The 26,977-nt window shown below is 43.8% G+C and overlaps 1 protein-coding gene across 4 annotated transcripts in view; it reads right to left on the minus strand.

Annotated features, from left to right (window-relative positions):
• The window catches only part of Uvrag (UV radiation resistance associated), a 256,155-nt gene that overhangs the window by 170,111 nt on the left and 59,067 nt on the right, over nt 1–26,977 (minus strand). For all 4 annotated transcript variants that reach the window (XR_015624349.1, XM_087558677.1, NM_001401542.1 and 1 more), the window contains 1 exon segment: nt 9,640–9,722. Coding sequence is in view for 3 of the 4 variants with exons in the window: in XM_087558677.1 (XP_087414803.1) it covers nt 9,640–9,722 (83 nt within the window). In the remaining variant the exon portion in view is untranslated.

Here is a 26,977-nt window from a genome sequence, read left to right on the forward strand (position 1 = left end):
TAAAAAACTACCCAAAAGTCGTCTGTTTATTTCCCAGTGCCATGCAACATCTGTGAAGATAGAACTTATATCTCATCTTCCAGAGATGGGATCTGGTACACCTCAGACACCAGCACATGTGGGCATCAGAACGCTCATTCTCAGGGACAGTATACCTCCAAGATGTATCCCTTCCTAAGGAGCTCAAAAACCTACAAATGTAAGTAAGTAAGAAAGTAAGAACTCTGGCCCAGTGCCACCTTTAGTGAGTCATTCCCAGTGCTGAGCCTCAATTTTCTGAGATTTAAAGATTTAAAAAAAAAAAGTGTGTGTCCGGGGGGTGGGGGGGATCCCCTTCTCAGAGTGAATAATATAAAGCACAGGTGACTTCCCTGGCAGAGAATACTTCGTCAACAGATGTTCACTTTATTGTTATCCACCAAATTAACCAAACAACTGCTTAACAACAGCCAAGTGAATTCTCAAAGCTGCTCCTTCTCTGGGCTAAATGTCCTCTATTCCAACTGGTCCTTATAAGACAACTTTAAAATGGCCATGATGCTGGCCACCTCCCTGGCTTTTTCTCATCAAAGTAAACTAGCACCCAGGCAGAAGATTCCAAATATGATCTAATGGCTGCAGCCCAACAGCCCATAGCCTACCTCATCTGCACAATATATTCTCAACAATACAACATAACAATCTTAGCTCCTTCTTAAATGCTGCTGAGTCAACTGTTTCCTTATACAAAAGTTTTCATGAGCTCCAGTCTCCAGATAACTGTTAAACGCCAGCTCCACTCAGGTTCAAAGCTGACTCTGTCACTAGAATCAAATAATATTGGGGGAAATAAAGCAAAACAAAGAATGCTAATGTAAAAAACCATCTGACCTCCATGGTGAATGCAAGGAAGAGAGGCCTGGAAACAGGCAGGGTAGGGGAATGGAGTCAGTGTTAGATCATCCACACTGCCAGATAATGGTGAAGACAAACACACACAACACCATCTGTGGGTCAAGTACGCCATGGCGGGCACCAACAGAGCCCATGTGAAAGTCTCCATGATATCCATGATATCAAGATTCCTGGCCCATTTTATGCTCAGCTGGATCCACCACCTAAGATATTTTACTGAGAGGATTGACACTGAGTGGTCTGAATGAGAGAGAGAGAGAGAGAGAGAGAGAGAGAGAGAGAGAGACAGAGAGAGACAGAGAGAGACAGAGAGAGACAGAGATCAAGAAAAAGAGACGTGTCCACACTAAAGGGAGAATCTACCAGTAAAGCCTTTGTTACCTGCCCTTCTGGGCCCTCTGTGACTTCCTAAATGAATAACTTGGGACCAATGTGCTAAATTTCTCTGAGTTTTAGTTGCCTAATAATAAAACAGAATTATAACAGTAGCATGTCTATTATGGTACTATAAAAATAAGTATGCAGAAGCTAAAGAGATGACTCAGCAGTTAAGAGCACTGGCTGTTTGTTAAGAGACTTATGTTTGGTTCCCAGCACTCACATCACAGCTCACAAGCATCTGTAATTCTAGTTCCAGGACATCTGATGTCCTCTTCTGGCTTTCCTGGGCACCAAGTATGCATATGGTATACATATAGACACTCACATACATTAAAAAAAAAAACTTAAAAAATAAGAGTACACAAACATTTTAGCACAGAATACTATTTGTATTCTAGATGTCTGGATACTACTTTCTTTCCTTTTCTACTATGTAGGCCTTTAGCAGGGAAGAAAAATAAGTTTGATATGTCTAGAACATAAAATATTTAGAAATTATTACTAACTTTCAATGAATAAAAGACTGCTTGCGGGGTTGGGGATTTAGCTCAGTGGTAGAGCGCTTGCCTAGGAAGCGCAAGGCCCTGGGTTCGGTCCCCAGCTCCGAAAAAAAAAAAAAAAAAAAAAAGACTGCTTGCTTGCTAGCCCTAGTAATCTCTAGAATCTAAGTCCCCAAAGTAGAACCTGGCTTATCTATGTGCATGGAGTGTTTCTAGTCATAAGGAGTTATTTGCGGGAACACAGTTATTATAAACACACTGTCAGGAGATAACAGGTTAAATGCTGATTTCCTTCAAAGGTGTGGCACTCACCTTTAGAACAACCGTGGTACCGGGGCCCGTGATAACCTGATACAGATAAGGTATTAAGTCTTCCAAGGCCTCTGATATGTTCTCTTAATAAAACTGGATGTAAAAATCAAGTGATGGGTGGGGTGTGTTTAATGGTAACTGGTTATTTTCCTTGGCACAGACACAAGGGTGAAATCACTACCCCTTGGAAAGCTGCCGTAGAACATGCCTGGCACAGTGAAAATGAAGTTACAAGGCAGCCATGAGGGGTGGGATGGTGGAGCTTTAATTCCAAGTGACATCTTAAACAAAGTCACCCTGAGCAAAGTAACCCTGTGAACCCAAGCCAGGATGGGCACAGAGGGAGCACGTTGGGCGGAAGACGATCCGCGTACTCAAATGCCTCTGATGGCGTTCTTCACCTCTTCACGCTCATCTTACGCCTCACTCACCCTTTTAATAACATCTGAAAATTAACATTTATGCTAAGCCAAGAATCCTTCACAGGGCTTTGGAATGACTTGTGGGATTAACCCTCCATGTTCCCACTCTCTATTGAACATCCAGTAAACCAAAGATCCCCTTGCCTCAGCTTCCCAAGAGCTGGCATTACAGGCATGCTCCGCCATGCTCTTCAGACTACCCTCTCACTGATGACAACGTGCATCCCAAGAGAACCAAGAGAGAACTTGCCTCAGAAAACAAGAAGCCATGCCTGACAGTGCACACCAGGAAAAGGTGAGGAGGGGATGGAGATGATGAATGATTGGATATAGTAACTGAGAATAAGATTTCCTTAAAACTGTAGCATTTTCTTATGGTAGCAATATGTACACACAACAGAAATTAAAGTTATAGCTAATATAAAGTAGCAATATTTTATTCAATATATAAAATAAAATAATATACAAAAAGTCTAACATACTTAAGATCAAGTTTAATATAAAGGCAAGTGGTCACATGAAGAAAAAGTCAAAATATTACTGAGGAAATGAGCAAAGTGGACCAACATAAAGACATGTCTTTGGTAGGAATTCTAACATAAGAATGATAATTCTCGGGGTTGGGGATTTAGCTCAGGGGGTTGGGGATTTAGCTCAGTGGTAGAGCTTGCCTAGGAAGCGCAAGGCCCTGGGTTCGGTCCCCAGCTCCGAAAAAAAAGAAAAAGAACCAAAAAGAATGATAATTCTCCCAAAGTTCATATGAAAATTCATTTAATCAAAATTTTCCATTAAAATTTTAATAAAGTTGATTTTCACTTTTAGAATAAACTTAAGGTAACACCACATATCGTTTGTGTCCTTGGAAGAATCATCTTAGAATGAAACCCAATACGTTCTTAAGACCCCTCTTCCAGGACTGTAGCACAGAAATAAAGGAACGAAAACCAAGGGTGTATATGTTACACACACACACACACACACACACACACACACACACACACACACCCCTGTTATACTAACTGCTTTATAAAACAAAACTGAAGTCACAATCTGGGAACAGGACAGGAGGGAGGCAGGAGGGTTGAAAGGCTGGGGAAGTGGTTAGAGAATGGGTTAGAGTCACCAGAGCACATCACACATCATATAGAATAGTTATAAAACTGCCTCAGAACAAAGCTAATTTTAAAAAAAGTAAACAACAAAACAATACAAAAAAGAGAAACTCATAGGCGAAGAGTTGACTAAAACAGCACATATGTCCACAAGATTATATTTACATTATTTACTTTGTCTTACACAACTGATATTTTAAAAGTTGTAATGGTATTTAAAGTAACTTTTTAAATGTTCTGTCCTTGATTCTTGGGTTGCATAAGTAACTTTTTTCCTTTTCACATTCATTGGTGTTTTGTGTGTAGATATGTCTGTGTGAGAGTGTCAAATCCCCTGGCACTGGAGTTACAGACAGTTGTGAGCTACCATGTGGGTGCTGGGAATCAAACCTGAGTCCTCTGGGAGAGAAGCCTGTGCTCTTAACGTCAGCCCCACAAAAGTAAACTGTTAAACGTAAGTGCGTGTGAAAATAAAACAGGACAGTGGCGGGGATAAACGTCTTAGTCTCAGTGGGGACTGTTATTGAATCATTAAAAGGATGAGTTGGAGGGGCTTGCATATGCCATGGTGAACAGGAAACTGAGACGCAGAACCATTACTGTGTACATTTTCCATTCCAACTCTGTAAGTCAGTAATTAAAACCATATCCACACACAGTATCTATGACATGCACAGGCCGTGGGAAAGACACAGACAGCTAGAGATGAGGCAGTGACTGCTGACACAGCGGATGTGTGACTGGGGATCACTTGGACGTGGGTTCTGTTTGGGTGGTTTTCTGGCAAAGAATGGGGGAAGGGGGGTTAAAGAGGAAAACAGCCAAAAAGTAAAAGGAGGGACCACCTAAAATTACACTAACATTTATTAAAATCCTATTTCTACAATGTGTGTGTGCCTTTATGAAGATGAATACAAGCATATGTATCTATATATGTAGACAGAAAAGGAGAAAATAAAAAAGAAATATGCTATTATATATAAATACAGCTTTTGTTTAACCCATGCTTGCACAGAATACCAATATTTCCATTCTGATTGAGAATCTTTCTGAAACGTATCCTGTCTCTGCTCTTCACAGGCTAAATAAGCAGCATTCGAGTCCACTGACCCTGATTCCAGAGCCATGGACCCTGACGGGAAAATGCACACACACTGGAACCTGCTTCGGCACCCATCTGTGGACCTGGACAAGTCTCTCCCCTGTGGCTCTCACACTAATGGCTGTGACCAAGGGTAAGCTACCACCTGCTTTGTGTTCCAACTTCCCCATCTATTAAAGAAAAAAAAGGAACAGGTTTCACCACAAAAGGAAGAGGAGTTGAGTTGTACTGCCCTCAAAGCTCAGTGCAGGCCAGGTGGTGCACGCCTTTAATCATATAGATATAGATATAGATATATAGATATAGATATAGATGATATAGATATAGACATAGACATAGACATAGGCATAGACATAGATATAGATATAGATATAGATATAGATATAGATATGGGGGCATGAAGATCAAAAGAGGCATAGGGTTCCCTAGAACTGAGTTACAGATGGTTGGCGTGAGCTACCATGTGGGTGCTAGAAAAATACCCAGGTCCTCTGCAGGAGCAAGAGCTGCTCTCCAACTACCTGAATTAAATTATTGTAAAATGCACAGCACCGCTAAAAAACAAAAAACAAACTGCAGCAAAAAGACTGTTCGGAGCCGAAGACATAACCCAGGAAGACAGACAGAAGAACAGGGAAGGGTGACATACAAGCCACCCAGAGAAGACTGGAGAGAGGTCAGAGACAACTAAGCCCCAATGACGGAAGATTGCCAGAAAACAAAGATGACTCTGATTTCTAGAACCATGGTGCTGATACCAGAGAAGAGAAAGAAGAGGGGCAGAGGGCAAAGCTGATGAGTGAACCTGGCCAGGTGGAGTTGAGGCTCCTCAAGGCCATGACTGTGAATGCCCAACAGCCCTGGTAAACACAGACGCACACACTGGAGTCCAAGGCAGGAATGAGGAAGCTAGACTGGGGCTTCTAGCATTCAGACAGGCGGGATGAAGGTGTGTGTGTGGAGAAGAGCTGGCAGGGGCAATAATACTGCAGAGTCCCTGGCACAGGGAGTTCAGACAATGAAGGGAGGCATGGCCAGGTGAGGAATCCCTCCCTCAAGAAGCTTTCAACGCCGTCGGTGAAGAGACATACACCATAAAGTCATGACTGACCGGGAGAATGCAGCTAACTTTGAAAGCAGGAGTGAACCTAAGAATGGCAGGAAGGCAAAGGGGAAGATGATGCTAAGAGGAAAAGCCAGGGCACAAGCTCGAACTCAGACATCGAAGAGAAGAGCCGACAGTGAAGGCTGTGTACACCAGGTGCCCCGACTTGACATGGAAACTGCCTTGGGGACTTCTCACCCCTGTCCTCCACCCACCCTCCCAGCATTCCTAATTGGATGAGACAAATACCATCCCCATTTCCAAGACCAGCTTGGACCAAACAAAAGGGAAGGGTCCTACCCAGTCCTGCATCAGTCTACCAGTAACCCGCACTTTTAGTAGGAGGCCCTCGCAGAGGACCACAGCCAGGAACTGTGTCACTGCCGTTTTTTTGTGTATTAACCTGGAAAAGATGAAGCACTTCAAAGGAGAAGAAAACTGACAATATGGCCCCCTCTTTACAAAGTATGAAGGGGTGAGGCTGAGGATGACACCCTGAAAGATCTTTTCTCCTCAGAGAGTGGCAAGATTAGAGGTGACCCTGTGGCTCCTGTCTTTATCCTCGGTCTATCCCATGATTGCACCAGGGATAGACTTCAAAACTGTATGCCTCACCATGCTGACCCTCCCTCTTAACCCACTCAGTAACTCACTACCACCAGCACGAAAAGCATTTAAAGGCAACACCAGCAAAATCCAGAGTTTCCCCCACCCCTGAGTTTTATCGAATTACCTATGCCCCTAAAACAAGAAAAGCTAGAGTTAGACAACTGCTTATTGAGTAGCATTTTACAACACCAATTCATGCTCTGCGGAAGCTCTCCCTCCAGCCACTTGCTCATCCAAATTGGAAAGTAACCGGAATTTCAAATGTCAGTTAAAGACCAACATTGACACCTTGTGGTGAGTGTCCCAAAGTATGAAACACAAAAGCCAAACGGCTCCTGTCTGTTTACTGGAAAACAAATCTGCAATCTCAAGAGTTTTCTAGGGCTAACAAAAGTTCCCTGCCTCAGCCCACACACACTGAAGGCAACTCTGGAAGACTCGACTACTACTGTGGGGTTTCCACTGTGAGCCAAAGCGCCTGACTTGCTTTCCTACAAACGATATAAACTCCCATGAGAAGTATGTGGTTTTGGTGCAGGCCCTGGTCTAGGTGTTCCAAAGTCCTAACTTCACCAAGATTCCCTAGTTTTCCACAAACTCACCAGCAAACATTACTAAGAAACTATGGCTCCCAGGATCACAATACAATAAAGAAACTTTTTATTAATTTTCATTTTTAATTTTGAGACAAGGTCTCACTTATAGTACAGGCTTGAAGCTGACTATACAGCCCAGGTTCCCTCAGAGTTAGGGGAAATGAGCAGTACAAAGCCTCCTAGCTGGTACGGGTTATTAATTAGCATACAATCCTAAAAAAGGCAATTGGGAGACTACTGTTCTCACTCTGAAGTAAAGGGCTGTTAAGGAATGCAGACAGTGTGAGTGGTGGTGGTGGTGGGGTTGGAGGAGGAGGAGGAAGAGGAAGAGGAGGAGACAGGGTCTCATGTAGTCCAGGATGGCCTAGAGCTCAAAGATAATGATAAGCTCTTGGTCCACCTACCTGTGCCACCTGAGACAGGATTAGAGACTTGAACACGTGCCCAGCTGTGGCTATGTTTTCAAATTATAGGCCAAGTAGCACAAATGTTATAAATCAAGAAGAAATAGGAAAGGAAAATATATTTTTAAAAATATCCCCATTCGGGATGTTAAGTGAGTAAAGAAAAGAACAAAGAAACACAGTCTGGGAGGAACAAGTTCCCCGGCAAGCATTCCACATCTACCACAGCAGAGAGCTCCCCAGGGCAATGCTTTCAGCAGAGCAGATGGTGGATGCCTGCCACTATCTGAAAGAAGCAGCAAGGTTCACGTTGACAAGCACAGCTTAGAGTTTCTGGGTACAAGGTGATTCCTGAAGTGCACGTAGGTAATTAGATTGCTAAACAGACATTTAATCTGGCTCAGAAAAACTGAGTCTTGGGGCTGGCAAGAGGTCTCAGCTAACAGGATGTAACCACAGTAGTGAGGAAGAAAAGAAAGATCCCAGGAGCTCACTAACCAACAAGCCTGGCAGAGATGAAAGGCTGTGAGAGATCCTGCCTCAAGTAAGGTGGAAAGTGATAGAGTAAAACATTCAGTGTCTTACTCTGACCTCTGTATGTGCATATTCCTCCTACATGTGTGTACTCGTGTGTACATGCACAGACACACACACACACACACACACACACACACACACCCCACACCCAAAAGTGAGTCTACATTGTTTTGTAGCAATGAATTACAATGGTAATTCTTTTAAAAAAAACCTATAAACAATACAACTGAACACCACTTCTCCCACAAGAACCTGAAGAGTTAAGTGAACCAGAGTAAGCAGGACAATTGGAGCTTCTGGGGATTGAACTCTGTACCTCACACATGATGAGTGCTTTTCCACTGAGCTACACCTGCAGCCCTACTCACTGCCTTTCCCATGGTAACACATCTCTTTCTCTCCTATTCTTCTGCATAGCTTAGAGCTTTCAGCACCCTTTAGCACATCCTCTCCTCTCTGTTAACTATCCCAAGTGCCTCCTTTTCTCTTAGTTGGGGATTTTTCTTCTAGTTCTATTGTTTTATATAAGATCATATATAAGATTATATATAAGATCATATAATCTCATACTTAGAAAATACCTTTTTAGAAAATGCTCTTTCTATCATTTTACTAAGGAAAACAGAGGTCAGGAAATTGAGCAGTTTATTCACATGTCAACTATTCCTAGACACTCTACTCATCACTTATTACACCCCCAATTCAACAGACTCAAAAGAATATTCATTCAATTAGTAAACCCTATCTGTTTACACATCCCAAGCAGTCAAACTGAAGATACCTCTCAGACACATAAGGTCATCAAGCATATGTGGCAGCTTTAGGGTTGTTGTTCCACAAGAGTAATTTTCACAAGTCACATAACCAAACTCTATGTCATCAAATATACGATTCAAGGCTCACAAAGGAAAGGCCACTTGTATAATGTTTATAAAATAACCATTCTTCATGAATCCTTCTGGATTCTTCCACTAGAAGATCTATAGAGGATATGTAATGCTCTAAAATTTATGATGTGTTAAGTAAACATTAGAAAAATGCTACCCAAGTCAAATTTCCACTAGCACTCTGAGCTGAACAAAGGCTGAGTGTTGCACTGACTATACTTGGAAATGTCCCCTGGGAAATGCCCCTGATAATCTACCACATGCTAAACTGAAGCTAAATTTTTAAATCTTTCAAAATTAATCCCAAGCATTTCATATACATTCAAATCCATACAGAGAGCTGGGGCATTTAAGCCTCTGAGCCTTGGATATCTGCAAAGCTCCTTTGGCCTGTCACATAGGCCTCTTAAGATGACAAGCAAGCCAAAAGCCTAAGCCACGCCTAGGACTGTTGGTGGGCTCTCCTGGGGCAGCATCGTTGATAAGCTCCGGTTATGTCCATGCTCTGCAGACCAGCGAGGGCCACGTGCTCTGTTTTAAGGTCTGCACTTTCAGCTGCTCTCCCCACTATCCAAGGAGAGGAAATGGCTTTTCAAAGATTTTGTCAAGGAGATAAACTTAAATCACTGGAACAAGAGAATTTATGGAGCTTTTACTAAAAAATGCTAAGCCTGAGTGCTGGCTTCTCAAGCCCTAACACGTTCCCTCACACCTCAGCACCACAGATGTACAAGTGAGACCTGTATCCAAATCCAGGAGACTCCAAGGAGTTTCTTACCGCAGCAAAGAAAACACATCATAGGAATTGCGAACACAGTTCTGGTCCACCTGAAGGAGGTTCTTCTGTGCATTTGGATGAGCCTGAAAGACAATGGTGAAGAAAGTAAACAAAAGAAACAGAATCTATGCACAGATCAACCAAACATATTTGCCTCTCTCAGGATATGACATATCAAAGACCTGGGTCCACTTAAAATGTTAGAGACCCAAAAAGTATAATCTTGGGGGAGTCGCCATCAAACCTTTCAGATAAGTGGATTTAAAAATCAATTCCTTCTCACTGTTCCCACAGAACCAAACAGTTCTGGTTGAGGACTGTGGTTAACTTCCAAAGGACGGTTCAGAGTCCTTCAGGTCACTATGTGACTGCAAAAGGGTGTGCTAGTCTTTCCACTAGGCTGAGTCCCAACATCATGCTGTCTCTGGATGCCCAAGTCCTACTTGGGAATATAAGAAACCGTGTTCCTTGGGGTTGGGGATTTAGCTCAGTGGTAGAGCGCTTGCCTAGTAAGCGCAAGGCCCTGGGTTCAGTCCCCAGCTCTGAAAAAAAAAAAAAAGAAAAGAAAAGAAAAGAAAAAAGAAACCGTGTTCCCACCCACACAAGCACCAAGAAAATAGCACAGTGACATAGGAATAAGGCAGGTATCTCTGTTACTTAAGGAAGGCAGTATGAATTGTAGTTAACAGAAGACTGGCATTGAGGTTGCAGCCATTGATCGGGTGTCTGCACAGCATGTGCAAAGCCCTGGATTCCATTAGCACCACTCAGAAAACAGGATGTGGTGGCCTATGCATAACCCTGTCACTCAGTGGGTGGAGCCAGAAGGTTAGGGCGTGCAGGGTCATCCTTAGCTACATAGTAAGTCTAAGGCCAGTCTGAGCTACCTGGGGCCCTGAAAAAGACTCCGGACTCAGACTATCATGATTCTTTCAAACCCTTAATGTGCCAGGTCTGTGACTGTCACCAATACCTTCTTAGACAACTGCTTTCTCTGAACCCCAGAAATGACAGTTGGGCATACCTCATAAATGTTATAAGAAAAGTTAATATTCCTAAAACAAGAGGCAAGCAAACACTAAGTATCTGCTATGACCAAAACATAGACTTTTTAATTAATAATAAATACTGGCAAGGATATGAGGTAAAAGGAATGTAAGTTAACACAGCCACTATGGAATTCCATGTGGACGTTTCGGAAAAGGGTAAAAATTTCTAGGAATACATGAGCTACCAAAAATGACTCAAGAAGAAACAGAAAATCAAAACAGACTTTTCATACATAAAGAAGTTAAATCGGTAATCATAAGACTATCAGGAGAACTAAATATAAAAGTTTAAAAGTGTGGAGGCAGGCATACTTGACTAGTCAACCCTATAATTATTTAAAATAATATTAATAATAATACCAATGCAGCTCAAAGGGGAGAAAGGAGGGATAGAAGGGACTTTTAAAGTCACTATGAGATCAATACCACTCAAAGCCAAATGAAATAGCATCAGGAAACCTTATGCTACTATACTTTATAAATACACATATACACTGAAATCTTCCATAAAATATTAGCAAAACTAATCTATCAGCATATTGGAAGGATGATTCATGTACTCTGGCAAGTGTTCCTGGATATATCCCCAAGAAAGAAAGGATTTGTGTATCTGTGGGCACAGTAGCCTTATTCACAACTGCTAATGGGTGGAAATAACCCAACAGTTCACAGACAGAGGACAAGCAAAATGTGGGCCATTCATACACTCAGCTTCGAAAAATGGAAAAAAAAATCTAGCTCATAATCCAAACTAAGTTCTAGCCAGAACAATTAGGCAAGAAATACAAAGTATACCCAAATTGGAACAAAATAAAATGGAAAACATCTCATGTTCTGGAAACTGTCAAGGCAGCAACAATGTCCGAGGCCATTCACAGATTCAACACCTCTCTACCGAAATCCCATCTGCCTTTTCTACAGAAATAGAAAAGCCAATTTTCAATTCCCATAGACTCAGAAGAGGCTGACAGATAACAAAGAGATTGAAAAGAGCAAAAGAAGACTTAAACTGTCTGATTTCAAAACTTACCGGAAGGCAGTAGCAATCAAAACAAGATGGTAAGGCCGGAGGATGGCCAACGAAAGGAAGGAACAAAGCAGACTGAAGTGTAGAGATTAAACCTGAGTATGTGTGATCAACCAACACAACATACCAACAGCAAGGTACCAGGGCTATGCAAGGCAGAAATAAGCTCCTCCCTCAGCAGACAGTGTTGGAACAACCGGGTGACCAGCAGCGCTGGTGCTAGAGAAACTCAAGGGAAGGCCAGTGAAGAGTCACTTCATCCCCATGAGGACACTGTAACAATATAATAATTATTAACAGCCTGCACTAACAAGACACAGAAGAACTAGAACCCTTACAGATCAGCGTTGTTGCCACCAAGGAGGATGTCTTAGTTAGGGTTTTACTGCTGTGAACAGACCATGACCAAGGTAACTCTCATAAGGACAACATTTAATTGGGGCTGGTTTACAGGTTCAGAGGTTCAGACCATTATCATCACAGTGGCAGCATGGTACAGGAGGAACTGAGGGTTCTACATCTTCATCTGAAGGCTGCTAGCAAAATACTGATTTCTAGGCAGCTAGGGTGAGGGTCTTAAGCTCGTACCCACAGTGATACACCTACCTACTCCAACAAGGCCACACCTCCTAGTAGTGCCACTCCCTGGGCCAAACATACACAAAACATCACAGAGGACAAGTTCCATGATGTCTCAAAATGTTAAAAGCTAGAACTAGAGAATAACAATGTTTTATTTTGTCTTGTTTTGTTTTGCATTTTCCAGACAGGGTTTCTCTGTGTAACAGTCCTGGCTGTCCTGGAACTCACATTGTAGACCAGGCTAACTTCAAACTCACAGAGATCGACCTGCTGAGATTAAAAATGAAAAGCAATCTCCACCACTGCCTGGCAATAACAATCTTACTCCCAGGTTCTTACCAAAAAGAGCTGAACACAGGCACTCAAGCAAGAATTTGCCCTCAAATGTTATCATAGTCAAAGGACAGAACAACCCAAATGTCCATCCAAGGCTAATGGATAAAGAAAGTGGGGTACATCCTCAGAAAGATTAAGTGCTATATATAATATGTAGATAATATGCAAATATAAAAACATGCTAAATGAAAACTGCTAAACCCAAAAGATCACACACTGTGTGAACCCACTGACATGGAATATCACACACTGTGTGAACCCACTGACATGGAATATCACACACTGTGTGAACCCACTGACATGGAATATCACACACTGTGTGAACCCACTGACATGGAACATACAGAATACGTGAATCTGTAAAGACCGAAAGCAGACTGAGAGCTACTGGAGGTGGGGCATGGAGAAAGGCACACTGACATACCTAGTTTTCTTTACAATTAACTTTTACTGATGTCTATGTGTTTGTGTGCATGTGAGTGCAGGTGCATGCAGAAGACGACACTGGGTCTGGAGCTGGAGTTATAAACAGTTGTAAGCTATCTGACTTGGGAACCGAACTCACATCCTCTGTAAGTAAAAGCAGGAAGCATTCTCAACCACTGAGCTATCACTCCAGCCCCCTGGGTTTTCTTTAGGATAATAAAGTGCTTGTCAACTTGATAGACAGCAGGTACATGAGCAGCTCTTCAATCTTAAAAGACCTGGCCATGAAATAATGCCCTTAGCATGATGGCGAGAAGATAAGGAGAAACTGGACAGACAGGAGACTATGCTAGAAAATAACTTCATTTTCTTATTTCATCTAAAAAGCTGCCATGTGTTTTTTGTAGTTATTAAAGATCATCCAGGGGCTGGAGCAGTAAGCCCAGGAGTTAAGAGTACTTGCTGCTCTTGTAGAGGACCTGGATTTGATTTCTAGTGCCCACATGGTTGGCTTACAAACATCTATAACCCGAGTTCCAGGGAATCCAGCCGGCACATCTGTATTGTACATAAATGCAAGCTTGCAAAATATCCATACGCATAAAGTAAAATAAGTAAATTTAATATTTTTTTTAGCCATTCAAGCCAGCTATGGTGACACAGTAACTAATTGAAACCCCATCACTTAGGAGGCGGAGACAGAACTTGAAGCGTAAGGCCAGCTTGGGTGACCTCTGTATACAAAGTAAAATAAGGAGCCATGAGGATGGTTGAGCCAGGAAATGCTCGCCTACTGCTGGTGTAAAAGCCTGGTGCAGCCATGTGGATTTGTTAATGCCAGCACAAGTAAAGCAGCAATAGGAGGATCCGGGAGGTTTTCTGGCCAGCCAGCCTACCTGAATCTGTGAGCACTAAGTTTAGTGACAGACCTTGACTCAAAAGATAAGATGAAAACTGACTGAGGAAGACCCTGGTATCAATCTCTGGACTCCACATGCATATGCACATATAACCCCACTCACGAGTGAACACACACACAATTTAAATCTACATGTGTTAAACACATACCTACAAGCAACACTGGTAACAGGGAGGGAACACTGAACTGAAAGGCTGCAGCCAGGCTTTAGCCTACTCTGCCCATCAGGTAAGGAAGAAAATCGTTTAGCTCCTCTCATCCTCAGTATCTGTAACTATAAAATGAGACAACTACTAAAAGCATCAATGAAACAAGAACGCTTATGCAGAGAGTCCTGTTTCAGAGCCAGTGCTGCCAGTCAAATGTGGCTGTGGGAAACGCTCACACTTGCTGCTGATACTCACAAGCCCAATGGTGCTATTCTTAGCCCCACTTTAAAGGTGAAGAAACTGAGACACAGGGGGATTAAGGGGAAGAGCCACACAGTCTGGCTCACAGCCCCTGCTCTTAAGGACCATGGTAAACTCGGTGATCTCCCAGACCTTTTCTGGTTCTAAAATTCTCAGGCTACGGACATTTAAAGCAGCTTAAGGACATTATGAAGCCCTTTGACTTCAGCCTGCACTTAGCAATTAACATTCTTCAAACATGCCAAGAGACTCACTCTGGACAACTAACTGACCACTGTGCAATCTGCCAGGCTCTGGTGAGGGTTCTAATGGAAAGAACTGGCTCGTTTGTATCTGGCTATCTGTGGGAGATAGTGCCAAGTACCAAAGAGCCCAGGAAAGATTTGCACACCACTCAAAACCCTTCTGAAGCCAGGCCTAAGGATTTCCTTCCAGAGGGAATCTCTCTGCCTGGAGAGGGTCTAGTAGACTGTTAGGGAAGCAGACAGTTCCACATCTCCAGCAGCAGCCGCTCAGGCAGATCAGGTGTATTTCTATATTAGTGGTCAGTGGACTTCTTCCATAAAGGGTCAGAGGGTATTTTTGAGGCTGGGAATACAGTTAAGTGGCAGATGAGGCCTGAGTTGGATCCCCAGTACTGAAGCTGGGGTCATGGGGCACAGCCAAAACTCTGTGTTTCAGCTTTGCAGATACCTGTCATATCTGGAGCACACTCTTACTTGCTTCCTCTTTCAGATTCTTGAAAATGTAAAAACAAATTATTGTTGGTTTACAGAGCACACAAAATGTAAGCTATGTTACTACCCCCAGCAAGGTCACCTTGAAAAACATGAGCTGTCTTAGCGCTCATCATCCTTTCAAATACAAAAGCAATATGAAATAGCCCACTTGCTGGCATGGTGACACACGCCTTTAATCCTAGCATGTGGGAGGCAGAGGCAGCTGAGTCTCTGTGAGGTTTGGGGCCAGCCTGGTCTACATAGTAAGTTCCAGGACAGCCAGAGCTACATAATAAGATCCCGTCTTGAAAAAATTAAAATAAATAAATAAATAATATTTTTTAAAAGGAAAGAAAGGAAGGAAGAAAGAAAAGAATTCTCTTGGTAAGATGAGTATTTGTAAAGCCAATCAGTTTACATGTTCCTTTACTCATTAATTAGGTGTATTAAACACCTAATACACAAACAACATTAGGCTTGTTTCTCACTATCCTCAGAAAGCATGTATGCCAGTTAAAGGGCCAGATGAAATAAATAAATACAGGAGTCATAAGAACAGCTTAAAGTCGAAGAAGCTACACAGGGGTTCTGATGTGGTGAGGATTCCATCCGGCAAGCACAGATCATCTAAGGCTGCGGGGCTGGCAGTCTTTGGAGTGGGTTCAGTGGTCCTGAGAAGCTGAATGGCAGGAAGGAAAGGCCCACCTAGACTGCACACCTTCAGCCAAAGCAGGGCAGCGGGGGACATAAGCTGCATTCAGACAAAATCAAATAGTGTCCTGATTTGTTCAGCTTCAGGGACATGGAAATTATTTGGAACTCTGGCGATGAAAGTGATGGGAGACACGGCTGAGTAAGTAGGTTGGGAGCCCTGACACCAGGCCAAAAATGCAGACAACTTATAGGCATCAAAGTCTCAGGAAGGGTTTCTAACACTGCAGTGTGACTATGGAGCTATATATAATAAAGGTTACTTTGGAAGGACTCATGTGAGGAGCTGGCAGAGGCACAATGAGCAACTACAGTTGGTTGACTGTTATAAAAGTCCAGGGGCAGGAAGATGGCTCAGAACATGAGGTGGAGAGTGACTGGGAAGGCACTCGGCCTCGCCAGAGACACTTGCCATTTCTCAGTTTCAACCTGGCCAGCTCTGGAAAGCACATTAGTCCATGCAAATGTGCACATGGGACCCAGGCTGTCTGTGAATTCAAAACATAGCTATTTTAGGAGCAGCTATGTTTGTATACACACACAAACATGTACATATGCCACACAGAGAGACACACAAAAGTACATACATACACACACACATACTGCATGTACTGAGAGCTCTGACTCTGCAGCAGTGGGAAAGAAAGGGTGGGGAGGGAGGGACAGGGACTGAAGCTAGGGTGGAGCACAATGCAGGGAGTCGGAATGGGACACACAGAGCAGATGACAATTTACTCTATATAACTTTTAAGCAAAGAAATAAAGTATGCCATGGTGTGATTAAAAGGATGTGGTGAGCAAGACAGAGCAGACAGGAGCAGCAGAGTCCACAGGAACCGATGCAGGAATCTAGCTGTCTAGAGGCAGCTGGCTGGATTATAGAATGGAGATGGAAAAGAAGCTAGGCAGACCAGAGTTGTTTCAAAGGACCTGGTGGCTGCGTGAATGAGCAGATGAAGGAAGGGAGGGAGGGAAAGAAGAAGGGAAAGAGGGGGAGAGAGAGAAAACCTCACTAGAGACAACTATGTAGTTAATGAAATTGTGGAAAATTGAACAAAAAAGTATATCTGGAAGCTGAAAAAGAACTCCCATTACAGTGTGATAATAATTTGGAAACAAGTGTCTACAAGAAATGGTCAGAAACCACTGAGTAAAACAGATTGAATTCTAGGAAAGAAGCTTCACAATTGCTGATGACCAAGCAGTCCACTCCATCAGGACTCCTCCAGGGGTCCCCACCATAGACCACCATCCACTCTCAGCAAGCATTTGTTAAGCCATGACTACAGGCCAGGAGCAGTGCTATACCAGCAATAGGCTATACCAGAGGCAGACACTTGCCCTGGCTTCATACACATGGTGGTCAGACAAAAAGAGATGAGACAACAGGCAACCAGGACATCACAGTAAGGGTGCTGAGGGAAATGCTAGGTATCATGGGAGCATAAGAAGAACTGTCCTGGTGAAATGGGTCTAAGTGATAAGAACAAATTTTGCCATGAGAAAATGTTTTAAAAGGGTTTAGAAAGAAAAAATCAGATCTTGGCAAGCCATTGCAAGCCATTAACTATTGAAGACAGAGATGCTACTGCCTAGATTTGAAACAAGAAATTGCATTACCATCTTAGAAATGAGGGAAAAGAGACCCATGGTAGACACTGGCAGGCTCCATCAGTACTGGTTCAAAGAGAAAGGGGCGCTGGAGGACAACCCTGTGACCTGGGCGAAGACGGGGATTACTATTGGACTAAGGATCATAGTGGGAGACAGGAGAAAGCCTGCTCAATTTGGGCCAGGAGGGTGCACCAGTCTCTGAAGCACCTGACCAAAGTCCAGTTGGGCAGGAAGGAGCCTTTCGGGGAGGAGGGGTTGCTAAAAGGACCAGAGTTGTACTCCTAGCACCAGGTCAAACCTCAAAAGCACCTGAAACTCCAAGCTCTGCAGAACCTAACACACACACAAACATACACACACATGCACACACACACACACATGCACACACACACATACACACACAGAGACACACACAGAGACACACAGACACACACACACACACACACATACAGACACACACACACACATACACACACAGACACACACACACAGACACACACACACAGACACACACAGATACACATACAGACACACACACACAGACACACACACAGACACACACAGATACACATACAGACACACACACACACACACACACACACACACACACAAACACACATACACCAGCACACAAATAAAGTTTTACAAGTTCGGATACAGTGTGCTAAGGAGAACCAGAGTCTGGCAGAGCCTGAGGCCAGCGTAAGCACCACTGTAGGTCTCCAGTGTAAGCGAGCACCGATGTCCGCACACTGTCTTTTCGTGGCAAGTGAGCTTCGCACAGCCCAGTCTCACCAACCAGGACAGAATAAGAAATCAGATGGGCAAGAAGAACAAAAAGACACAAAACAAAGCTGGTGGCTTGTCCCACAGATGGGGAAGTGTCCTTTCTATGGTTACAGTATGTGGGTTACAGTATGCATGCGATGGCTACTTGCTGAATCCACAGACAGCCTGGGTCCCATGTGCACATTTGCATGGACACTAATGCGCTTTCAAGTGCTGGCCAAGTTGAAACTGAGGAGAACGGCAAGTGTCTCTGCTAAGCATCTGCAGGCCTTGGACACCCTCTGCCCGGCTCTGATGAAGCCCAGATGCTGAGCCGTTAAAGAGGGAGGGGGAGACCTCTCCTCAGACACTGAACTCAATATGAACACCCTCCTGCCCCCAATCTGGCCATAGTTTCAGACATGCTTTTCCTCCCTCTCTTGAAACAGTGAGGAGCACTGTGTAATAAGAACAGCACTGTAAGCAAAAACACGTGAATCCTAGCACAGACACCACTGCTTTTTAAAAAATACTCAAAGCAACAAGAAAGGTGCTTGTTCTCACTTTTAAAGACATCACAACTATAAACACTACAACAGAAAGTAGAGTAAGGGTCTCAGCGTTACTACTTCCAGAAGGACAGGAGGGTCCTGCTGGGTGGCCATCTCTGGAGTGTGATGTCTATTTATAGCAGGGCCGAGCAGACGCAAAAGGAATATGACTCAAGTGGACTTCATTCATTCCTGGAAAAATGTGCACCAAGCAGAGAAAACACTAGATTCTGAGACCATGCAAGTGAGACATAGGGCTGGGGAGACCCCTGGCCAGTAAGTGCTGGCTGGGCATGCATGAGGTCTTGTTCAGTGGAAGCCAGGCACAGCTGCCTGTGTCTGTAACAGGTCTCGGGGTGCTGAGGTAGGTGGATCACTGCCAGCCTAGCCAAACCAATGAACTCTGGGTTCAGTGAGAGACTGGGTCCCTGATGATGACAACAATAATAGAGAGAACAGTGAAATAAGACACTAGCTTCCATACCTATACATGCACATGTGTATACATAGACACACAAAGACACACACAGGCAAGCACACATGGGAGCTTCTACATTAAAGGCAGAAAGAGTACTTACAGAATCTACTGTAACCGGGAAAGGACAGCAGCCGTGAGGGAGAAGGAGCGTGTGCAGCAGTGGCAGTGGCTAACTGTCATCACTGGACAGAGTAAGGGGCTGCCAGCCTGTAGAGAAGCTTGAACTGCACTGACTTTCAGAGTTAAGAATGTCCTCATTCCAAATCTAATCTAAAAGAGAATAAGGATTTTTAAACAGACAAAAGGCTCAGCTCTGAGTCTGGGGCGGACAAACCTCAAACTAATGGTGACCACCTCTAAAGAAGCGAGAGCATCTCGATGAAGTATCACGCTTGGCTTTCCATCTCCTGGTCTAGAATTCTCAAAAGCTCAAAAAGTATGCTAAAAAGACAAGAGCCTCCAAATTCATAACAGGAAATGTGGCCTTTTCCCAGGTTATTTTCTGGCTTCAATGAAGGCAGAGAATGGGGACCACACTGTAGCAGAAGGATTTATAAATATAAATTACAGGATAAGACTATTTTCCAAACATCTGTCAAAAAAGTTAATTTGATCCAAGAAAAAAGGGGAGTGGGGAGCCAGAGGGAGGCCAAATACAGTGACTAATGGGTGTGACTTTAGTGGACCTGGGTGGGTTGACGGCTTGAGTTCCCAGCATGTCTCCTCTCCAGTAATACCTCGTCAGCCTAACACGGCACTGGCCTGAGTGCTCTCCTCCAGCTCTCTGCACCGCTAGTGGACAGCTCTAATTAAATGTGAAACTATAGGCCTGGGACTCTGACACACAATCTGAAGTGGGAGGAAACGCAGACACCATGTGGCTAAGTGAGTCAGACCAGAGTCAAATGAAAAGCCTACTGCCTACCTGTGCAGTCCTGAGTCCACAGTCTGTTAATTTCTTCTGAGGTGCTTTGTTCATCCACTGAAAAATGGCTGTCTCATGGAGCTGCTCCACATTAAACGAACATACACACCGTATCTGGTATACTGCCTGACATTTAAAGGGCTTGGCAATGAGGCCAGCACTGGGAGTTTTCAAAGTCCCACCCCTGCCTGATGCAGCAGTGGATTAAGGATGGTTCCAAAACAAGCTCACCCGTGTTTGCATGATCAGAATAACACAGGCAGCAAACAGCCCTGAGCATCTTTCCAGCCTATGTTTTGTCTATTAGTGTCTGTGTGTGCACACGTGTGTATGTGCATGCAAGTGTGCATGTGCTAGCGCACACGGACACAGACGATGATTGACTGAAATACATACAAGAACAACTTTGAAAGGTTCTCCAATTTTTCAGGGCTGGAGATATAGCTCAGCAGCTGAGAGCATCTTACCACTTTTTCAAAAGACCCAGGTTCAATTCCCAGCCCCCACGAGGTAGCTTATAACTATCTATAATGGTACAAATGGTGTATTTACATACATATTGGTAAAACATTTATATTCACAAAGAAGAAAAGGTTTTCCAACTTTTCAAAAGCCTAAGCAGAAATGATCCACTGCCCAGCTCCGTGTCACTCAAACACAGGCTGAACCTGAGACAGAAATCCCAACTTCTAAGTGCTCTGCTGTGAACTACTGGGCAGGATGCCCTCTGCCATCAAGTTAGACCCAGTGTGATGACCAAGAGCGAACAGCCACTGTTCAAACATTCAGTCCTAGAAGGCTGATTAAATAAAAACCTCTACAGTTTTCCAGGTTCCAGCACCACTCCCCCAGCCCCTACCCCACCACTGTCCACTTCAGTGACTGTGCCCTTCACAGCTAAGGAAATAAAGTATGGCAGAAATCCCCCAACTGGAAAGATAAGAAGCATAGCCACTCCCTTTTCCCAGGTCACAGGGCAGAAGGAAAGAGTCTAACAGGAGGGAGAGATGAGCTCCAATCCCCACATCTGACACTAGCTCATCCTCTCACAGCCTGCTTTCTCACGGTGGCTACCTACCGCATGCCTGGCAGGCGAATGCTCCTGCCCTGGTATTAGAGACGGACATCAGGATTGTTGTGCACCCTCAAAAGGGAAACAGACCCTCCAAAAGATTAAAACAGGCAGGCACAGTTGCCCATGGAGGTCTGTCTGTCCAGAGGCTTCTGAAGGGAAGAACAAAAGCACCAATCCTGCATGGAGGTGGGTGAGTCACAGGTATAGAAAGTCACTTGACTTCTGTGCTTCAAACACACATAACCCTAAGCAGGACTGTCCTGCCTTCCTCTGTGACTGCTGTAAAGGTGGAGCGAGCTTACTTAGAGGCAAGTCCGTACCGACTGAAGTATACAGTAATTCTATTACACTGTCCATAGATGTGCTAATCATATATAATTACACGGGGTTGGGGATTTAGCTCAGTGGTAGAGCGCTTGCCTAGCAAGTGCAAGGCCCTGGGTTCGGTCCCCAGCTCCGAAAAAAAGAATAAAAAACATATATAATTACAGCTGCACCTCGGCTATCATCGACAGCATGGGACTAACTTGCATGTCAAGCTTGAGAGGCCAGAAGGCTCCCTGAGCCTCGGTTTCTTTATTTATGAAATGAAAGCACTGGGCTAGATAATTCCAATACTTTCTGTCTTTTTCTTTAAAGGCAGGATCTTATGATGAAGCCCATGCTGGCTTTGAACTTGAGTCCCTCCTGCCTCGGCCTCTCAACTGCTGAGATCACTGGTGCATGCTGCCATGCCTGGTTCCCTAACGTGAACTAGAATTTCTTGACTTTTGAGATGCAGCACCTAACACTAAGGAGGCTACCCGACTGGTTAATAAGCACTGTCCAAGAAAACTGGGCTATAAGTCAGAGCTCCCACATTTCAAAGATGCAGTGCCAGGACGCATACAGATGTGGAAGCTTGCTCTTGCCCCTTAGTCCCTCAGACAATGTCAGCCTCGCCATCTACTCAAGATGACCATTTATGTGATTACATGTGTGAAACTCAGTCAATAAGTTGTGATTTCAATCTATGTTTCTTTCATTTGAAAGACGTTGATACTTTTGAATTCCATTCCTGGTCCAATTTCTTCTCACTAAAGTGAGAAAGCAGTGCCACCTACTGGATCCCTATGGATATTGCTTTTGCAGTTTTCGTCACAAAAAGAAATTTCTGCAGTCTAAATTTTTTACAATCTGTCAAGGCCAGATAATTTAAGTGTCCCACCAGGGTAAGTTATATAAAACTAAATGCCACAAGGTTAAGCTCAGGAGAGTTAGGCTGAAGAAGACACCTCCCTCTCAAAATGCTAATTCCCAAACCACGAGAGTCCTAAACAAAGCTGCTACACCGCATTCACTGACAAGCAGGCCAGGCCCGGGCTGGGAACACCATGTCAGTTCAGTGGTGAGCACTCGAGGTGAAGCACCATGGGCTTCAGATCCCAGTGAACATCACTTCTTGTTTGTTGCTGAGCTCTGCACACATGCCAGCCTCCTCTTATACACACTCACGTTTAATCCCACTCAGCTGAGGGCTGAAGTACAGATGGTTTTCTGCATTTATAGATGAGAAAACAGCCAGTTTTCCCAGGGTCTCCTCAGTAAGCAGCAGTCAGCTCATGGCAAAAACCACAGCAGTCTGACTCTGAAGCCGGTGTTTCTTACGTTACCCAAGGCGGCAGCCATCAGCCTCCCAAAAGAGCAGCTATGGAAGGAAACCCAGGCCAGAGGAGCCGACCTGCACACATTACAGGCAAAGTCCTGGAAAGATATCTGAAAGGCTGCAAGCACACTGGCAAGGCCAATTTTATCTCCTCCCTCCCCATAGCCGTCCAGCAGCCACTTTCCCAGGCAGAGAGAGTCCTCACGCTACCACTGCTCCTGCGGACCAATGTTTAAGGTTCACCTACATCTTCTGCAGAACCCACGCAATGCATCATCCAAAATAATCTTTTAATCAACTCGATGAAGACTGTGGTCTGGAATACATACCTACTGTCTCTCCTCTTTAAAACACACACACACACACACACACACATATGACTGTTCATCTGTATTTTACATTCCTTAATTCCAACATACTTAGTTTAATAGGTATGCAGTAGGTGCTTAATGCTGGGATGGTAAACAGAGAGATGAAGGGGAGAATAATAAAGATTTTACTCACTCATGACACATTTGCCAAATAAATGAAATTGTATTACATAAAATTAAATATGAAATTTTACTACCTAGAGTTAATTAGAACAAAGTAGTCTTCAATGTCGCTGGCAGAAGATTAAGCAAGTGATTGAAAACTGGACCACAAGTCATGGTGTGTGCTTTGTAAAGACGTCCTCCGATGAGCTGTGCACAGGCTGGGAGACAGGGTGAGCGGCTGGCTCTGCGGCAGCAGACAGCAAAGGCTGCACCAGGACTCTAAAGCTCGGGTCAGAATGCATGTTCAAGTTTAAATGTCTCACCATCACTCTCACTACTGGGACCACAAATGTGCATGTATTGCCGCCTTCTCGGTCCATCACATTTAACACTACCGTGTAGACAAAGCCTTTTTTTCCTTACGTCTTTCCCGCCCTGTTTCCCTTTGCTAACTGGAAACCTCTAGCACTTACCAGGTATTCTTTAATTCTGAACATGTACACATAGGTTTGGCTTAGTTTTTGTTTTGGGACTCCATACCATGTAGCTCAGGCTGGTCTCAAACTTTCTATGTAGCAGAGGCTAACTTTGAACTCCTTCCCAATTTTCTTGCCTCTATTTCCCACCATGCCTGACGAGAATTCAAGTTTTCAACCAAATCCTACAGCTGTTTAGTATCAGTAGCCTCCTGTCAAACAGACTGATGACCTCAGTCTCAATCAACACCTCACACATCACCGCTGTGACATTTCATCCCCTCTGGGGAAGCAGCAATTGCTGAAATCCTTTATCCCAGCCACTGAGAACTGAATACTCTCAAAGAGCATCCCTTAAAAATGTCACAATGATGTCCAAATTTTATAGAAGTTTCTCTCCAGCATACTCCACGAATTAATGGCAGACTAGTCATAATGGGAAGACCATACTCTGAGTAACAATAGTCTAGTTTGATTGTTTTGTGTTTTGTTTTGTTTTGTTTTGTTTTGTTTTGTTTTGTTTTGTTTGAGACACAGTTTCTCTGTGTAATCCTGGCTGTCCTGAAACTTGCTCTGTAGACCAGGCTGGCCTCCAACTCAGAGATCCTCCTGCCTCTGCCTCTCAAGTGGACTGCTACCACCTGGTTCTGATTTGATCTCTTAAAACACACAAACTCACTGTAGAACGAATCACTGTCACTTGACTAGACTTGCCTGTGACAGTGTTTCCTGAGACTCGGACTAGATAATGAAAAGGAGGACAGTGCCCAGAGGCACGCTGGGTTTCTCACACTCACGTCATCTCTCAGCCTCCTGACTCATCACCTCACCGTGCTGCTGCCATGCCCTCCCCTCCATGATGGACTGAACCCCCTCAAAATAGACCAAAATACCTTCCCTCTTCCTGGAGCTGCTTTCTGTGAGGTGTTCTGTCACAGCAAAAAGAAAAGTAGCCAGCACAGTACACAAGAGTACAGGAGAGAGGCTGCTGTGTGACGACCTCATCTCGTGACCTTCAGAACTGGTTTATGGGTAGGATGTACAAGGGTTTGGAGCTATGGATCAAAGAAACTCTAGAATGCTAAGATAACTTAATGGGCCACTCTGGTGAGAGTGTGGAACCAGAATACCAAAGAGACATGAAGATGATGCCCATACAATGGATTCTATCAGGCCAGGGTATGTATGGTCTGCTCAGTGCTCTCAATCAGGGTCACAGAAAGTATGCAGTCAGATTTACAGTGGGAAGCAAGAGTCCAGTGAAAGCAGCTTGAAGTGTTGAAGAGATTAGCACCATTAAAGAGAATCCACCAAAAGGAGAGGTGAGGCGTCTTGGGGACAAGACCTCACCCACTTCCTCAGACAACATCGGGTGGCCTGGACTCTCCACAAGAATAAATAGGAGCAAAGTAGAAAGCGAGCTGAGGGCCAGCACTTGCTCTCTCTTTCTGACTGTGGACACAATGTAACCGATGCATCAGGTTCCTGCAGCCACTCCTTCCCGTCCTGCTCAACTGTACCCCTTCAAACTCTGAGCTAAAATAGACCTGCTTCTCTTCAATTTCTCTTCTCAGATATCTTGTCACAGCAACCAAGAAATACTATGATTACTAAGTTTTTGTCTCTTATCAGACAGTCAGCAGTTAAATCCCTTCTGTCTGGACCATTTTACATTCTTCACATTTTCTTACATCCCACATTATCTTTCATTTTCCCTGTTGGTAAAATGTCCATGAGGTGTAAAACTTGGAAATTAAAATGTAGCTGTTCTGCCCATTTGTCTGAAGCAGTGCTAGAGAGAAGACTGCTCACTAGTGAGTGATAGTGCTTTTCAGATAAGACTTCTGGTGCCTGCTGCAGGTGATGAGGTCCACTATCACTGGTTGGTAAGAAAAGCTCTCCTCTCTAGTAGCTTTTAAGTTTCCCCCTTCAAGTTTAATTATAAAGTTCTGAAACTTCTTTTTCACCTCCTACAAACGGGGGCTCTCTATCTCAGCCTGGAATGCTGGGAGCCCGTTCTCCTCACTCAGCCACTTCCCAGCTACACTGTTGTTTCTGTACACTTCGATTCCTGTTCCAGAAATGTTCATTTCTGTGTTTGATGGCTTTAGGTAAGCCTCTACATTTCTTTGACTTGGCCAATTTTGCCCTTTGTTTGGTATAGGAGACATTTTTTAATCTAGATTTTTTTTTTATAAAAGATTTAATTATGTACGTGAGTGCTCTATTTGCATATATGCCTGCATGCCAGAAGAGGGCATCAAATCCCATTATAGATAGCAGTAAGCCAACATGTGGATGCTGGGAATTGAACTCAGGACTTCTGGAAGAGCAGCCAATGCTTTAAACTGCTAAACCATCTCTACAGCCCAAAGACAGTCTTAATATATTCACCAACAGTCACAAAGATCGCCTATGGCTTAAAAAAAAAAAAAAAGGTTGAAACAATGCTTTCTGGGATTGAAGAAATGGCCCAGAGGTTAAAAGCACACACTCAGTACTGCTCTTCTAAAGACCAGAGTTCAGTGTCCAGCACCTTCATCCGGCAGCTCACACCACCTGGCCCTCTAGCTCCAGTGAGCCGAGGCACATCCAGTCTCTGCACGCTCCTGCACTGGTACACACGCACCACACACACACACACACCCAGCCTCTGTAGGCACCTGCAATCATAGGCATAGACACAAAATCAAAAATAATACAAATAAATCTTTTCAGACAGTGCTTTTAAGCTTCAGCTGATATTGCAAGTGTTCCTTTGAAAGTTGCTAAAGGCACAAGATGAGATAGAATTCTAAACTGACAATGCTAATTAACTGGAGGACTACGGAATAAGATGCAACTCACATAACAAGCACATATCCAAAAACATTTCCTAACCATCTGGTTCTGAATCCCAGTTCTGCTATCTGGCTGCTGTGCAATCTTAGGAAAGTTATTTAACTTCTCTGTTCCAGTTTCTCTTCTATACATGAACAATTGTGGAGTTGAAACACAGTAAAGATGTAAAGTGTTTGCTGCCTGGCATTGAATAGCTAAGTTAGTTATTAAGTGCTCACTAAATATTAGTTACTGTTACTACTTTCAGGGTTATTCATCCCATGCTCCCAAGCTTCCACCACAAAGGAGAAAAATTTCCCAGTGTACATCT

The sequence above is a fragment of the Rattus norvegicus genome, chromosome 1, assembly GCF_021556685.1.
Source record: "Rattus norvegicus strain SHRSP/BbbUtx chromosome 1, alternate assembly SHRSP_T2T, whole genome shotgun sequence".
NCBI lineage: Eukaryota > Metazoa > Chordata > Mammalia > Rodentia > Muridae > Rattus > Rattus norvegicus.